This window comes from Notolepis coatsorum, assembly GCF_963971535.1.
Source record: "Notolepis coatsorum genome assembly, chromosome: 3".
In the NCBI taxonomy this organism is placed as follows: domain Eukaryota; kingdom Metazoa; phylum Chordata; class Actinopteri; order Aulopiformes; family Paralepididae; genus Notolepis; species Notolepis coatsorum.
In genome coordinates this window covers 141,615,691-141,632,749 of record NC_140167.1, presented here as the reverse complement: position 1 = coordinate 141,632,749, position 17,059 = coordinate 141,615,691, and the positions used below count along the sequence as shown (strand labels likewise).

Below are 17,059 nucleotides of genomic sequence, written 5' to 3'. Positions count from 1 at the left end.
TTACCTTTTTCAGAGCGTGCCTATTTTTTTGACTGCCTCTTTCTTTAAACAGATAGACACTATACTTCTGCCATTTGTCTGGGGCTATAAAGCACATCGTATTTCAAAAGCACACTTGCAGAAGCCAAAGCATATGGGGGGGCTGGCCCTGCCGGTATTCCAGCACTACTACTGGGCTGCTAATGCAAGGGCCATGACCTTCTGGCAAGATTACTTCATAGGTGATGCTACAGTAGCCATAGACGCCCCCAGGTGGCTAGACATGGAGGCGCATGTGAACCTAAAAAGCTCTCTTCCTGCAATGTTATTTTCTAAGTGTGATACGATTAATAAGATGGCTCTCAACAATTTTATCCTTCGGAACTCACTGAGAATATTGAGTCAAATCAAAAAGGTTTTCAAAGTACCTTCAACCTCGGCATATGCTCCAATATGTGATAACCATAATTTTCCCCCTGGTCAATCTGATATTGTTTTTTCATTATGGAAGGGAAAGGGACTGGCCACTATTAAAGATCTATATGTTGGGAGCTCCAGTAGCTCACCACGTACCGCGAGTGCTATTTCAGCGCCGTGGACAACCGCGCTGGCGCGGATCTGGGGCTGAGCGCGTTCGAATCCCGGACGGCAGCCGTGCCTTTCCCAGAGTGTCTTTCCCCCCATCTGAACCCTTTCAGCCTGCTTCTGTCGGTCGAACTTGACCAAGTATGAATGCGACGAAAAAGCGATAAATGCTAAAAAGAACCAGCTGACTGGTCAAAGTTTAAAAAAAAAAAAGATCTATATGTTGATCGTCACTTTGCCTCATTTAACGAACTTAAGTCTAAATTTAATCTTACAAGCTCACACTTCTTTCGTTACCTGCAGGTTAGAAATTATGTCCGCAGTAATATCCCAGACTTTGAGACATGTCCTGCTGATTACCAGTTTTATAATCTCATGAGCCGATCACCAGTTTCAAAACACCTGATCTCTGATTTTGTTTCATATTTCTCTGTCCAATCTATGGCTTCCTCCGACCACATTAAAGATGTATGGTCCACAGAGCTTAGTATGGAAATCTCTGATGAGATGTGGGAGGAGGGACTTAGCAGGATACATAAATGTTCTATTAATGCCAGAGTCCAATTTATACAGTTTAAGGTCATTCACAGACTACATTACTCTAAAACCAAACTGCATAGAATCTATCCCTCTGTATCGCCTATCTGTGATCGTTGCATGTCCGCAGAGGGTAATCTTTCACATATGTTTTGGTTTTGTCCCAAGCTATTTAAGTACTGGGTAGACATTTTTGACTGGTATACCAAGGCGTACAAAAGAGAGATTGCCCCAGACTGCCTTCTAGCTTTACTCGGCTGTTCAGCTAACACTGCAGAATTACCTTACAATGAGCAGGAGGCCCTGATGTTTGGTATGGCTGTGGCCAAAAGAATTATCCTGAAGGAATGGAAAGACACGTCGTCTCCAAATTTTAAAAGATGGCTCACTGAGATGGTCTCCTCTCTGCAGCTGGAAAGCATTCGTCACAGTAGGTCTGAGACCTTGAACAAATTTGAAATGATATGGGGTCCCTTTTTGGAATGCTTAGCTAGAACATAAGTGCTTCTCAATGTCCTCCTGTGTATTTTCTGTACTATGTATTGGTGTTGTCAGGATAGTGGAATTTCGAGCTTCGATGCGATACCTTTTTCGATACCACAGGGAAAAAGGTTCAATCTTAAATTATAATTTTTTTTGATAGGTTTTGCTTCTGTTGCTGGTTGGTTCTCATTAGCTTCTCTCTGGTACTGTAGGAGAGGATAGATATGGCACTTTTTCGACCCTGCGGCTTATATAACGGTGCGGCTTATATGTGACTCGACGTGACCAAACCCGAAAATGTAAAAATCAAAATATTGCTTTTTTGACTGCATTGAAATGTTATTTATCTGTTCCCTTATTTGCTAAACTTAAAACAACTTGTAAATGAGTTAATTCTTGTTATTTGTCCGACAGTATTGTGTCCCAATGCTAATTACATATGGTAATTAAACATTAAAACACCTGCGGCTTATAGTCCAGTGCGGCTTATATATGTATACACATCATTCAATTTAGCTGCTGCGGCTTATAGTCAGGTGCGGCTTATAGTGCGAAAAGTACGGTACTTTGAAATAAAACAAAGAAGAGAAACACCACTGGCATCTGTAGACCTACTTTGAAATAAAACCCTGAACTAAGCAGGTATATTTGAGTCATTCCCTTATTTGTGGAAAATGTATCAAATAAAAAGTAGTCCACTTTGAAAAAAGACTACCATGTGTAGACCTACCGTACTTTTCGGACTATAAGCCGCGGCTTTTCCCCCCATTTTTCGACCCTGCGGCTTATATAACGGTGCGGCTTATATGTGACTCGACGTGACCAAACCCGAAAATGTAAAAATCAAAATATTGCTTTTTTGACTGCATTGAAATGTTATTTATCTGTTCCCTTATTTGCTAAACTTAAAACAACTTGTAAATGAGTTAATTCTTGTTATTTGTCCGACAGTATTGTGTCCCAATGCTAATTACATATGGTAATTAAACATTAAAACACCTGCGGCTTATAGTCCAGTGCGGCTTATATATGTATACACATCATTCAATTTAGCTGCTGCGGCTTATAGTCAGGTGCGGCTTATAGTGCGAAAAGTACGGTACTTTGAAATAAAACAAAGAAGAGAAACACCACTGGCATCTGTAGACCTACTTTGAAATAAAACCCTGAACTAAGCAGGTATATTTGAGTCATTCCCTTATTTGTGGAAAATGTATCAAATAAAAAGTAGTCCACTTTGAAAAAAGACTGGCATCTGTAGACCTACTTTAAAATAAAACACAGAACTGTGCAGCTCTATTTGAGTCCTTCCCTTATTTGTGGAAAATGTATAAAATAAAAATAATTGTTTGTTGTTCGCAAATTTCTCACCACATATGAGGCATACAGGTAAGCCTGCATCGTTAGTCGTGAAAGCAAATTAATCTGTCCATGCTGAATTAAACCCGCTATTTTCCTCTGACTTTCCTTTTTTTGGATTTATCCATGGTTAGCTTACTGGGGGGTCGGAAACTCAAGATTAACCACTTGCAGACCGGCGCGGGGTGTGACGTATATTTTAGTTGATGAAATATTTTTTCATTTCAGTGTCACAGTATGACCTCAATCTCCAAAATAAGAGATGTAAAAAAAAAAAAAAAAGAACAGGGAGACACAGCAGAGTGGCTAAAGAGTCCAGAGCCGCAGGTTGCCAACCCCTGGCCTATACCCATATTCTGCCCACTTGGAAAAGCCAAAATATGTATTATATAAGAGGTCGCCAGTATGACTGGTTATAGACTACTAAACTCACAAAATATGCATTTAACTACAATCTCCATTCTCTTGGAATGTACTGCGAAGACATTGACGGCTTACAGTAGCCATCTTATCATATGGAGAGCTGCTGACCATAGAGAGCACATGTTTTAGCTCATGCTTCCCATAGCTTCTTTTAAGCCCTGGTATGCATTTGTTGTATTGCTTTTATTCCTGAATATTCTATGTTAATATTGTGGCATGCTTTTCTATGAAACCTTTGTAGCACAGTCAGTGACAATATACTCACCCCTCCCATTGTGATGCCATCGATGAGGGCGACATATGGTTTCTTGTATGTTCCTTGGGGGATGGGGAGATTTTTTGTCAAAACAACCAGAAGAAAATAAATCATAAAACTATGGTAGGGTGAAATAATGTGGCATAACTGCTCAGAAGATAAAAAAATATGCATATGAATTTATACCGATATTGAATTGAAGGTACTGTATGATAAATGATACTCTGGAAGTATTTATTTATTTGATATATAGTGTAACAGATATGTTATCATAATAATGAAACGGTAGAGGTTGTGACACATATGGGATGTATTCTATTGATATTAGTGATGCACCGATGTGAAAATTGTGGCCGATACCGATAACCGATATTAATATTGCTGTTCTGGCCGATACCGATATTTACCGATGTCGATATCTCTGTATAGAAAACACTTTTTTATGATAATCAAATAAAGAGCTATTTTCCAAAACGCATAATTTTTTTACTTTTGTAACTTATTTTCAGAAATGACTGATATTTTGAAACTATTTAAGGCCAAACATGTAAAAAGAAAAAAAAAAGATAAAAATATATCTATTAATATCGGCCCTATCTTGATATCGGACCGATACCGATGTGTAAAAAAACGGCCATATCGGCCGATATTATATTGGCGGCCGATATATCGTGCATCACTAATTGATATATAACATGATAATAAATTACATGAAACTTACCAATAGCGTTGTTCAGGATGTATTCCTCGTAGAAGAAGTCCTGTGCAAGAGGGTCCCGCACTTTCCCAGCTTCAGTGACCACTAGGAGGAAACCCGTTATTACTAACAACATTACCTATAAACATAATTGACAAAACATAACATTATGATGACATGTTGGTCCATAGGCATACTTTTATATAGGGTCGCTAGGGACTACCAAAGCCATGGAAACACGAACTGTCCCTACCAAAGAAATTGTAGAGTGAAAACTGTAGTTTTAGTATTATAATTACTGTTGACCCGAGACTACTTTACCCTACCTAGCATTTTGGACCACCATGTAGCATCTCTACTGGATCTGCAGGGCACCAGCCTGACAATGCCACACATCTACTGTATTTAGCAGTTAGAGAACGCTTCCATTACTAGATCCGATCTGCCCCCACGCTGGAGACATTTAAGGCCCGTCTAAAAACCGACTTTTATTCCCTAGCCTTCGATTAATCCTGATTCTCCCACACCCTAACCCACACACTCTCATGCAATTTTATCCTGCCCCCTCCCTCTTGTATCTCTTCTTGTGCTCCTCTGTCCCCTGTGTGCTATAATGTACTTTGTGCTCCCCTATCCGCTTGTCCTATTTTCTGAATGTACTGTCCTGTCCTGTTGTGCCTTTTTGTATTTGTGTATTTTATAAGACATTGATTTTATGCTTTGACTGTACTGTACAGCACTTTGGTTGGCTCTTGAGCTTTTAAATGTGCTTTATAAATAAATTACTTGACTTGATTACAATCAATGAAAGCAGCGACACCAGTGACTAAAGGTGAGCGTAGCAGAGTGCACCCGCGCTGGCTTCCCGTGGCGTATTGTCATCTTAATAACATAGCAAGAATTTGAGTGTGTGTGTCCAAACAAGACTTATAAAAACAAATTCACACTTTAGACTACTGTAATGGGCTTTTCCCAGGTCTCCTCAAAAGAACACCTCTCTACACGTGAGCCACGAGCACCGCTCTACATGTGAGCCCCTCTCTACACATGAGCCACGAGCACCTCTCTACACGTGAGCACCTCTCTACACGCGAGCACCTCTCTACACGCGAGCACCTCTCTACACGTGCGCACCTCTCTACACGTGAGGTGAGCACCTCTCTAGACGTGAGGCGCAGAAAATGTGCAGAAAAATGGCTCCTGGTGTGAACAGCCAGGCTCCTGCTTGCTCCAGAATTGACACAGTGTGGCACTTCAGCATCCTGTGTGTCCCCGGCTGAAGAAAGCTGAACATATTACACCAGTTCTCAGGTGTCTGCATTGACTACTAGTGTCATAGATTTTAGACTTGTCTATACATCACTTAAGTTACAAGAACCAGTACAATGAAGTTCAGTGTTTCCCACAGGATTTTGTGACTGTGGTGGGTGAACCTCGGACCCTCTAGGGGGGTCCGGGGGCATTTTTTCTTTGTAAATGTTTTGGTACAGTTAAATGCATCTATCTGGTGCACTTTGAGAGCAAAATAAAGAGGCTAGATCTATGATGAACTTTGTGCTCAAAACACAAAATCGACTAGAGCACTGCTTCCCAATCCTCTCCTCGAAGCACCCCAGCTGTTCCATGTATTTGTTAAATTCCACCACCAGAGGGCGGCTGAGTGGCGCAGTGGGCAAGGCTAACGCAGGAGATGCTGGTATCGAGCCCAGCTCTCGGCGTTGCTACCGGCTTGGCCGGCCGTCATACTAACACAATTGGCAGTGTTAGAGGGTGGGAAAGCCGGTGGGTGGGGATTGGACGTTGTGGACAGAGACTCCTACAGGTCGGTTGGGTGACGCCGGTACGGCGGAAACAGGAAGTATCGGGGGCAGCGTGAGCCTCCCACACGTTACTCCTCCCCACTGAGAGTTCGAGCTGTTGCGGTGAAAAGATGCGACAGGCTGCCTCCTCGTGTACCAGAGGGGACACGTGATGCAAGGCTTCTATCCTCACTACAGCCGACCAGTGGGAGGCATAGTCTAGCAACGTTCAAGACAGGGGAGGGAAGAATTGGAAACACAAAATTGGGATGGGAGAAAAAGTGGATAAAAAAAAGATTCCACCACCAGCATGCCTGATTCAACTTAACAAGCCCTTTATTAGTTGAATCAGGTGTGCTGGTGGTGGAATTGAACAAATACATGGAACGGCTGGGGTGCCTCGAGGAGAGGTTTGGGAACCACTGGACTAGAGCATACATTTTGAGCCATCAAAGAAATGAAGCAAAAGTACTACCAATACTACTGATTAAAAAATATATATATTATAATTTTTTTTTATTAATTTATATATATTTTTTCATTATGTTCATTATACAACTGTGGCGGGCCGCCACAGTCTAGGTAATTAATGGGAAACACTGAAGTTAATTCAGTCCGAATAAACTTATTGTACAATTTTATTGTCAGGAGTATCATTTTTGTTCATGGATACAAAACCAAGAGATGGCATCATTCAGTGTTACCTATACTGTATGTAGTGTATATTCCTCTTTACTTACTTTTTTTTACTTTCTTACTTACTTTTTTTTACTGTATGAAGCACACTCTCAGGGGCTCATACAGAACCAAGCATTTCACCGTAAAGTATAATAATAATAATTTATAATTTAGGACCTGCTCAGAGGTCATCAATCGGCACACATGCGATGCATGCATGCAATTCGTATCTGCGATTAACCCATCCCGTCGTCCTTCACCCCCAAGGGCAGCCGGGAGCAGACAGGCGTCAACGTGAGCCGCGCCAGGGGACCAATCCAAGTGCTCCTGTCCGTCTTCGTCAAGGACGCCACAGCGTTAGCGATCTTGTTGTTGTGCATGTTTTTCCATTGGGTTTATCTTATCGGGGTGGAAACCCTTGCGAGCACGGGGAGAACATGCAAACTCCACACAGAAAGGCCTGGGAGATACCCCACCTGGGTAACTGGCATCATGGAAACCTGGTCCCCAAGCGGGAATCGAACCCTGGACCTTCTTGCTGTGAGGCGACAGTATGTATGTGTATTTTATTGTGATATTTAATAAACAAAACTTAACTATACCATTGTCGTCTCCCACAAATTAAAAAGGTGAAAACCGTAACACTAAAGACAATGGAAACTAAACTACTTGCTACCAAATTAAATGTGGAGGATGGGTGTGGCTTTGGTGTCGTCTGCAGGGGGAGTCAGGAACACACACACACACACACACACACACACACACACACAGCCTTACAGTGTATTGCAAGGTCTGACATTGACCAAACTTGATATGCATGACCTTGGTGGGCTCTAGGTCAACTCCTGAAAAGGGGGTCAATGTCAGACTTTGCAATCAAAAGTTAGGGGGCTAATAACCCTTGCCATAATTTCAGTGTGCCCCCTAACTTTTGATTGCAAGGTCTGACATTGACCCCCTTTTCAGGAGTTGACCTAGAGCCCACCAATGTCATGCATATCAAATTTGGTCAATATCAGACCTTGCAATACACTGTAAGGCACTGTAAGGCTACTGTCCTGCCTCACTTCCAGTGATGAAGCTAAGCTATGCTAACGGAGCGTCTATTCCCAAAGCTAAAATGCACGCACAGAGACAAAAAAGGTATGTATCTTCTTGTCTAACTCCAGGGAAGATGTTAAATAAGCTAATTTCCCAAAATGTTGGAGTTCCCCTTTAATGTTACGTATTCCTGTGTGCATGTCCGAGTACCATATGGAATGAACAAACCAAGTGGTTTCAAGTAGGGATGTCCGATATTATCGGCCGATATTGGCATAAAAATGTGATATCGGAAAATATCGGTATTGGTTTTCAATTTCTTTTTTAATTTTTTCTTTAACATTTATTTACCCAGGCAAGCAAGTAAGAACAAATTATTATTTTATTTATTGTCAAAGTATGCATAATGTTGTGTTAATTACACGACAAGAGATATGTAATGTTAATTACCTGCAATTATTGAGTTTTTTGGGGGGGGAAACCCTGCATATATCGGTATCGGTTGATATCGGTTGATATCGGTATCGGAAATTAAGAGTTGGACAATATCGGTAAAAAAGCCAATATCGAGCATCCCTAGTTTCAAGTCCGCATTTTTAATGGTTTGGTCGGGACCCAGGCTGTGGCAGCACCCTCATTGCTACACAAACATATTCAGAGAAAATAAACATATGATTTTATGTTGAGTAGCATTATATAATTTACTTTTCATTCTGAGTTTTTTTTTTTTATTACGGTATCTTCCCCCCCCCCCCCCCCCCCCCCCCCCCCCCTTCTTTTTCCGTTTTTCTCCCTTCCCAATGTTAGTCGTTATGCCAATTCCCAATCCCCTTCCTGGTCGTTGCGCACTCTACTCCCTACCGTCGGTCCGGGAGGGCGGAGACTATCACATGCTTCCTCCGACACATGTGTACCCAGCCCACCACTTCTTTTCACCTGGCAGCTAGGGCTGCACGATTTTTGGAAATAATCTAATTGCGATTTTTCTGACAGATATTGCGATTACATTTGCGATTATAATTTTTTTAAGCAGCCCCACAGAGGTTTATTGTAAAATGCGGCTTGCATCTGGCCTACGCGGTGGGTCTGTTCGGGACACAGAGTCTGAAAATGTTTCTTTTTACCTGGGAATCGATACCGGTACAGTACCCAACGGTACCTTTTTTTCTGTACTTTACTCTCCCTCTCTGAAGTAAACTTCACAACACACAATCTAAAACCCCTTACCTCCCTCTCCCAAACTGTTCCTACAACAAAGTACTGTTGACTACTATATGTGACATGGCTGTTTGACTGTAAGAGCGATCAAGAACTAAGAGAATCGATTTTCAGCTCGCGGCACCAGCGTGCATACGTACACATATACTATAGATAATCTAGCGTTTATTTGGAAACGATTCATAAATAGGCCGAAAAATTACAACGTTCTAGAATATTACAGTACAGGGCGTTTATCACGGATTCTTTTTTTTCCCCTTGAAAACGAGGGCTTTTCAAAATGCTATAAAACGGAAATGAACCGGTAAAAAAACAATCCGCTTCGACAATGTTGACTGGAAATGAGTCATTGATAAGCGACGGGCAGATTAGACACATAGCCATAGATTAGGCCAGTGCTTCTCAAACTTTTTCTGTCAGGCCCCCCTTTGGCGGACCAAAATATTTTGGGCCCCCCCCCCCCCCCCCCTCGCCTGGGCCCCCCCCCCCCCCCCTCGCCCCAACAAAATAGTCATGAAATGGGCCATGTTTAAATGTATTGAAATAACACCAATATCGTGACCTTTCAAATTGTGCAACCACTTTACAACTGTGCAATTGTGCAACAACATAACAATACAGTCCAATACACACTCAAAGACTGCTTTTTAAAAAATAGAGACATCTTGTAACATTGCAATACAATTCAATGGACACTCAAGACTGCTTTTTCAAAAATAGAGACATCTTGTAACATTGCAATACAATTCAAGGACACTGCTTTAAAAAAAAATAGATTGAAAACTTTGTGGAAAAACGTGTGAAAAAACTTGTGAAAGAACTTTGCAATTTGTGCAAAAAAAGAGAAAATGTAAGTAAATTATGTGAGTCATCACAGCATTAGTGGCTGCAATGAGCCTGTTTTGCACTGCACATCTTTTCAAAACGAGGTTGCAGGCTTGATACTGCCACTCTCAAGTCATGCTCAATGTTGAGCTTAGACCTGTGCTTTGTCTTCAGTGAAGCAACAGCTGAAAATCCAATCTCACAGAGATAGGATGTGGCGAAGGGAAGAAGGATGCCCACAGCCCTCTGCCCTATGAGTGGATGCTCCCTCTCCACACCAAGCCAGAATTCACTCAGTGTCTGAGCGTCCATTGCGCGTTTGGCGAGACCCCCTTGATGTGCGCCTGTAGCCCCCTCCTTTTCCCTGCCATGGCCTGCGCACCGTCAGAGCAAAAGCCCACACAGTTCTCCCATTTCAGTCCATGTTCTGTCAGGTAACTGTCAATCATTTTGAAGAGCTCATCAGCTGTCGCTCTGTTTTTGACATATTTGCAAAACAGCAGATCTTCACTCACTGGGAATTTACAAAGCGAACATAGGAAATAAGCAAACAGTCTTTATTGCTGTTAAGGCAACACGCATGTCATCCTCAAGGCTCAACTTGGCCCTATATTTTGTTTTCAGAGCTGTCATGGATGAAAAGCCAGCTTCACACAGATACTGTATGTGGTGCTGAATGGTATCAACACCTTAACTGCTGCATCATGAGATACTTGGTACTCAGCACCACACTCTGAAACTAGCTCTCCAGGTGGTATCAGATGAGATTTCAAAGAGTTCTTCCAAGAGTTTGGATGGAGATGTGTCAGGAAGCTTTGTCTCAATGTTGTCTGTAAAGGTTTTTTTATCCAGAGTAACTTGGTGATCCTTTTCTGTGTTTTATTAAATAATGATTTTCAGATTTTGAGAAATGGTATTTTCATGGAGAACAGTGCAGCTGCAACAGATAGCACTTTAGTGACAATTTTCTGTAATCCAATTTTTTTTTATTTATTTATTTTTTTAATAAATCTCAAGGCCCCCCCTGTCATGCCTCTACGCCCCCCACTTTGAGAAACACTGGATTAGGCGATATTAATGCCAACATTGAAGTGGATGGTGGGCATTCAAGCACTAAATGTGCGCCCCCTGCTGTACACAGACTTGGCTGACAGGAGGAGCATGTTCAGTGCTAGGCTCACACTACCTAAATGCACCACTGAACGGCACAGGAAGTCCTTCATTCCAACAGCCATCAGACTATACAATGCATCACTGTGCCTCACTGCATCACTGAGCACAGAGTGACAGTTACCATCTTACTTTTGAAAGAGCACTGTGCAATACTACACCTACTGTAGACCTCAGTATATTTTTACTGTATTTATTTACTGTATATTTTATTCCATTTTTATTCTACTCTTATCTTAGGCAATTTGATTTGTTTTGTTATTCTTATTCGTGACCTGTTCTGTCTAAATGTTTAATGTTGAGCGACTTGCAGTGTCAAATTTCCCTCGGGATAATAAAAGTATTTCTATTCTATTCTATAACTAAGGACACTATGGCAAAAATGGGGCAACAGTTATAGAATAAGGGTCAGGTCTCATTAGTCCCCATTATCAAGACAGTGGCAAAGTGAACCAAGCTCTCTTTAGACAGACAGCGTTTTTGACTCAGATAAAACGGCATAATAGTTCACTTAAAGGATCGTGTGGCAGTCCAGGACCTTCCATCTACAACTCACTGTAATTCCAAGGACTGAGCACAACGTCAGCGCTCCCACAGAGTTGTTTATCTGTATGATTGAAGCGCCGGCTCTGAGGCGTCGCTATCATTGTTCCCGTCCCGACAGCTGCATAGAGAAACTCCCCAAAGCTGGAGGCTAAAACAGCGATGCTGCCGCTCACCTCTGATGTCTCCACCGGCACAGAAGGCCTTCCCTCCTGCTCCTTTGATGATCACAATGTCGGTCTCGTTGTCCTTCTCCCATTTCTACAGCCACATGAAAAACACAGTGACAGACACCTTAAAGACCTTCTTTTCTTTCTTTCTTTTTAGATTAGATAAAAATGTATCGTCATTGTACAGCACAACGGAAATAAATTTGGCATCCAACTAGAGTGCAAATGCAACAGTAAAGTGCAAAAGTAATATACAATGTACAGGTGATTAAACTGGGTATAAAATATATAATTAGTACTACTGGGTGTAGTGCTAATCAGATGTATGCACAGAGTTAATAGTAATACTAATATGTACATTGATACAGAGACAGTATGGTCATAGTCATACTGGCCAGCAGCGTAACTAGTAAGAGTAGGTAAGGGATATGTACAGATATAGGCCTAGATATAGTATCTACGGAAGAATTATGTGCAGGTATGTACAGACAGGTGCATAGATATATATATATACGGTAAGAATGAATATATACACGATATACATGCTATCATACAGACTACAGCGAGGTGGGTAGTTAATTCAATCCAAATAAAAAAACAACCCATCACCACTGACCTTAAAATTGTACTGTATTTTATAGCAGTATATAATTTACAAACAGTGGCCAAGTGATCTGTGTCATACAATCATGTGGTCCATTTAAGGTTAAATTCCATGTTTATCCGTTCCAGTATGCAGTGGGCTGGTTACTCATCAGAAGCAGCAGGAAGAGGAGTTTCAGCTTGATAACATTAACATTCTAAATCAGGGGTGGCCAACCCATGACTCGTGAGCCACATGCAGCTCTTTGCCCGCCAATGTGTGGCTCCTCCCCCCATAAAAAAAAAGAAATTATATATATAAAAAAAAATGTATGTCATTCATTCCATACGATGTAGAATAAACATTTACAGACTTTTTTTTGTAATGATTCATTTGCATGTTCTTGGTATCTGATTCTAGGGACATCTTTACTTTACTATTGCATTTGAATGTATTCCCAGTGTCAGAAATATTGTGTATGTTACTAGGCTTGTGTAAATTGTAATGAACCAAAGGAGAATATCAATTCAATTATATATATATATATTTTTTTATCTTTGACTGTGAATAACACCATGCTAAAATGTACCAGACCTGAAAAATCTAAGCAAATGAATAAAGGGAAGATGATTAAACATAAGGTTTTGTACTAGATACAGTACTGAATTCTGCCATCCGGACACATGCAATTTGAAATATGATTATAGAATATCAGGCCTATAAATTACCTTATTATGGCCAAGTCACATCTATGGATCGGGCCAAATCTCCCCTTTCCAATGGCAGAGTTCAATCTGCATTTAGTATCACAAGGCGTGATTCACAAGTACAGTTACTTTATAACGTAAATTTCTCCCAAATTTTTCATCAGATTGCAACACCGTTTTTTGCTAGACGTATTATGGCAATAACGTTCAGGTTTGTGGGAGATGATGATGGAAGCAGGCTACTCTCATGATGGAAGCAGGCTACTCTCATGATGGAAGCAGGCTACTCTCATGATGGAAGCAGGCTACTCTCTCATGATGGAAGCAGGCTACTCTCTCATGATGGAAGCAGGCTACTCTCATGATGGAAGCAGGCTACTCTCTCATGATGGAAGCAGGCTACTCTCTCATGATGGAAGCAGGCTACTCTCTCATGATGGAAGCAGGCTACTCTCTCATGATGGAAGCAGGCTACTTGTCAGACTGCTGGCCAGTGATGGATGATGCTTCCATCATGAGAGTAGCCTGCTTCCATCATGCTGTCTTTGTAATGTCTGTTCTGTTGTGCTTTTAGTTTTGGCCCAAGAAAAGTAGCTGATGTTCTGCCAGCTAATGGGGCTCATAATACAATCAAGTCATGCATAGCTACATAACTAATCAAAGAAATTGTGTTTTTCAGGGAAACCAGCATATGAAATGTATGAAACCCACCCAGACTGGGCACCTTCTGTTGACCCCGGGCACACAGAGGTCAAAGCAACACACACTGAGCGCTTTACCCGGAGAACGAAGAGACAGCTACACCGGTATGTCATAAATGTCTAGATGTTACAGTACTGTCTATCTGTATGTCATATATGTTATGATGAATTGAAAATGGGGGACCCTGATGTAAACAAGACGAACGTCTTTCTCTGGTCTGCATCCCCTTAACAATTGTGTGTATTGAGCTGTACTGTATTGTACCCATTCTGCAATCTGGTAATAAAATGTTCAATCAATCTGCTCCTCCCAGACCAGAGATGGATGAAGCTGCAGCTCCACAGAGGTCAGAGGTGCATGAAGCTACACCACCAGTTGAAGCTGCACAGATGTCAGATGTGGATGAAGCTCCACCACAGGACCACATAGAACAGGAGGAATGCAGTGGGTGTAACCGTATGCGTGGTGAAATGAAGTCCATGCGTGATGAAATTAACTGCTTGTTCGAGGAGAACATGACACTGAGGAAAGAGCTGTCCCAGGTGAAGATGAGTGCCGAGTCCTTGAAAGATGATGATGTGAAGGTCAGATTCTACACTGGCCTTCCATATTGGACATTGCTGCAGGCTTTGCACACATTAGTTATTCCATGCCTGACAAAGACAGGCCGAAAACTGTCTCCTTTCCAGATGCTTCTCCTAACTCTGATGCGGCTGAGGCTGAATCTGCCGCAACAGCACCTTGCACACCTCTTCTGTGTAAGCCGAACAACAGTGGCCACCGTGTTTAGAGAGACCTTATGTGTACTACATCATCACCTCTCAGAGTTGGTACACTGGCCGAGTAGACATTGCCTCCAACTAACCATGCCACATCAGTTTGTAGAGGCTTTTGGCAATCGTGTTGCGGTTATTCTGGACTGCTTTGAAATTGGCACTGAGAGACCATCAAATCTGAAAGCGCAGGCACAGACATATTCCCACTACAAGCAAAAGCACACAAGCATCTGACCGAGAACAGTGGTCTCCTCAATAAACTGTTGCCTGGAGACTTGGTTTTAGCAGACAGTGGATTTGACATTGGGGACCATGTTTCATTAATGTGTGCAGCAGTGAAAATCCCTGGATTCACAAGAGGACGTGCCCAGATGGATCCAAAATCTGTAGAAGAGACACGGCAAATAGCTCACCTCAGGGTCCATGTTGAAAGAGTGATCGGTTTGGTACGCAATAAGTATCACATGCTACATAATACCATACCAGTGCAACTGCTGGTTCCATTTGAAGGCGAGGACTTTTCTTTCATTGACAAGATTGTGACTGTGTGCTGTGCCTTAACGAATATGTGCCACAGTGTTGTTATGAAACCACCAGACCATGCGTTACCAGCTAGTGAGAGAGAGATGGAGTGAGGGAGAGACGGAGTGAGGTACTGAGGGTAATACATCTGTTATGCTAAAGCTAAAATGGAAAATCAAGGCCTCTTAGTTTTACTCATTAGGTTTTGATGTGGATTATTTAAATTCAGTTTGTCATGTTTTCAACATTATTTGAACAATGTTATGTCTGTTCTGTAAATACTAGGGCTGTCAAAAGTGAATGCTTTAACTTGAGATACATTTAAATTATTTAAAGCATTAAAATAAATTAATCTAGATGGATATAAGAAAGCGGTCTAGCTGAGTCAATGTTGCTGGTTGTTGAACATTTGTATTTCACAGGAGAGAAACTGTATTCAAAGAAAGCTATTAAAATTGCCTTTGAATCATACTTTCTTTGTGTTGATTTTACATTAATTCCATGATTTTACTCAAAAAAAACGATTTCAAACAATTCCAATTCTTAACACCTTTACTGCTGTAGCATAGGATTGGTAAAACAGTAACATATGGAAAACAGTGGTAAACATTGGTAACATATGAAACAGTAACATATGGAAAACAGTGGTAAACATTGGTAGAACAGATGTAACATATGAAACAGTCAGTATGACAATGTGTCAGGATGTGAGGTCAAAGTTGTAAACATCTCAAACTGGCAGTGTGACCTCAGTGCAATTGAGATTTGAGTTTATTACTCTTCATTTCTTTTTTTGGCATGCGCTACAGAGCCACGGCTCACTTGAGGCACGACTGTGAGTAAGTCCCACACACGTGAGGTGGTACCACACAATTTTGCAGTTCTCACCATCACAGGCCACCATGTCATCTTGTTCTTCAGGCCCGCCGCACACACACCAGCTGTCTTTTGTGGCAGACTGCTGTACCTCTGCTAAAAGCTTACGCTCACGGCACGGGCACACTGCTGACGAATGAATTTCACGCGCGGCTCCCTCGTGAGATCGCACGCCTGGTCAGGCACACTGGACCTACGACTTGAGCGCGCGGAAACGCACCGAGGAAGGCACATTTACATTGGGACAGCTGTAAATGCCTAGTCTATATGCGAAGGCAGTCATTTTAGAATGATGATCAGTGTGACTGTACTCCTGAAAGAGTAGCGTGGAGCCCCCCAGCAGCAAGAGCTCTCTCTCTCTCCCTCTATCTCCCCCCCCCCCCCCCCTCTCTCTCTGTCTCTGTCGGGACAGACAGGCAACCAGATATAGACAGATAGACAAACAAACAGACAGACAGCCAGACAACCAGATATGACAGATAGATAGAGCTGTAGGCCTACTGTATTGTATACCCATTCTGCAATCTGTTAATAAAATATACACTGATATAAGCCTACTGGTTGCTGTTCAATCATAATAATAATAATCATAATTACCATAATTAGCTGTCAGGAAACAAATAAAACGTTTGTCATTATAGGTGACAAGGTGGATTGACTTAATGACTGCTATATCCTGCTATTATTATTATTATTATTATTATTATTATTATTATTATTATTATGCAACATTGCAATAGTTATAGGTATAAACAAACATACAGACAGGGGGGGTTGGGCGTTTATTTGCAGATACAGACACAGCTGGTTGAACAACATCTATATCTGTGGTAAGAATGCAGATATTCAATTGTATTTCTGTGACAATGCGCGTGGCGCAAGCCTCCCGCGCCTCCTCGAATAGGATTGAAGCGAAAAGATAGCTTGCCGCGCGCTCCCGCTGGCGGCCACTGTGCCTACTATCGTCCGTTAACATGGGAGCGGAAGTGAAGAGGCAGCCGCCCGTCCGTCCGTCCGTGTTCATTCGTCAGCAGTGTGCCCGTGCCGTTAGGCTTAGCAGCAGGTGGATTTGGCAGTACAGGTGGATCTTTGGAGACTCCTCGGGTGTAGTGACAAGCTACAAGCTCAGG

General features: G+C 41.9%; 1 protein-coding gene across 1 annotated transcript in view; it reads right to left on the bottom strand.

The window, feature by feature from the left end:
• Positions 1-17,059, bottom strand: part of hibch (3-hydroxyisobutyryl-CoA hydrolase) — a 155,585-nt gene that overhangs the window by 134,072 nt on the left and 4,454 nt on the right. The window contains exons 4-6 of the mRNA XM_084309517.1: positions 11,770-11,854; positions 4,344-4,424; positions 3,632-3,684 (exon numbers count right to left, since the gene is read on the bottom strand). Coding sequence (XP_084165643.1) covers positions 3,632-3,684; positions 4,344-4,424; positions 11,770-11,854 — 219 coding nt within the window. The remainder of the gene's footprint in view (positions 1-3,631; positions 3,685-4,343; positions 4,425-11,769; positions 11,855-17,059) is intronic.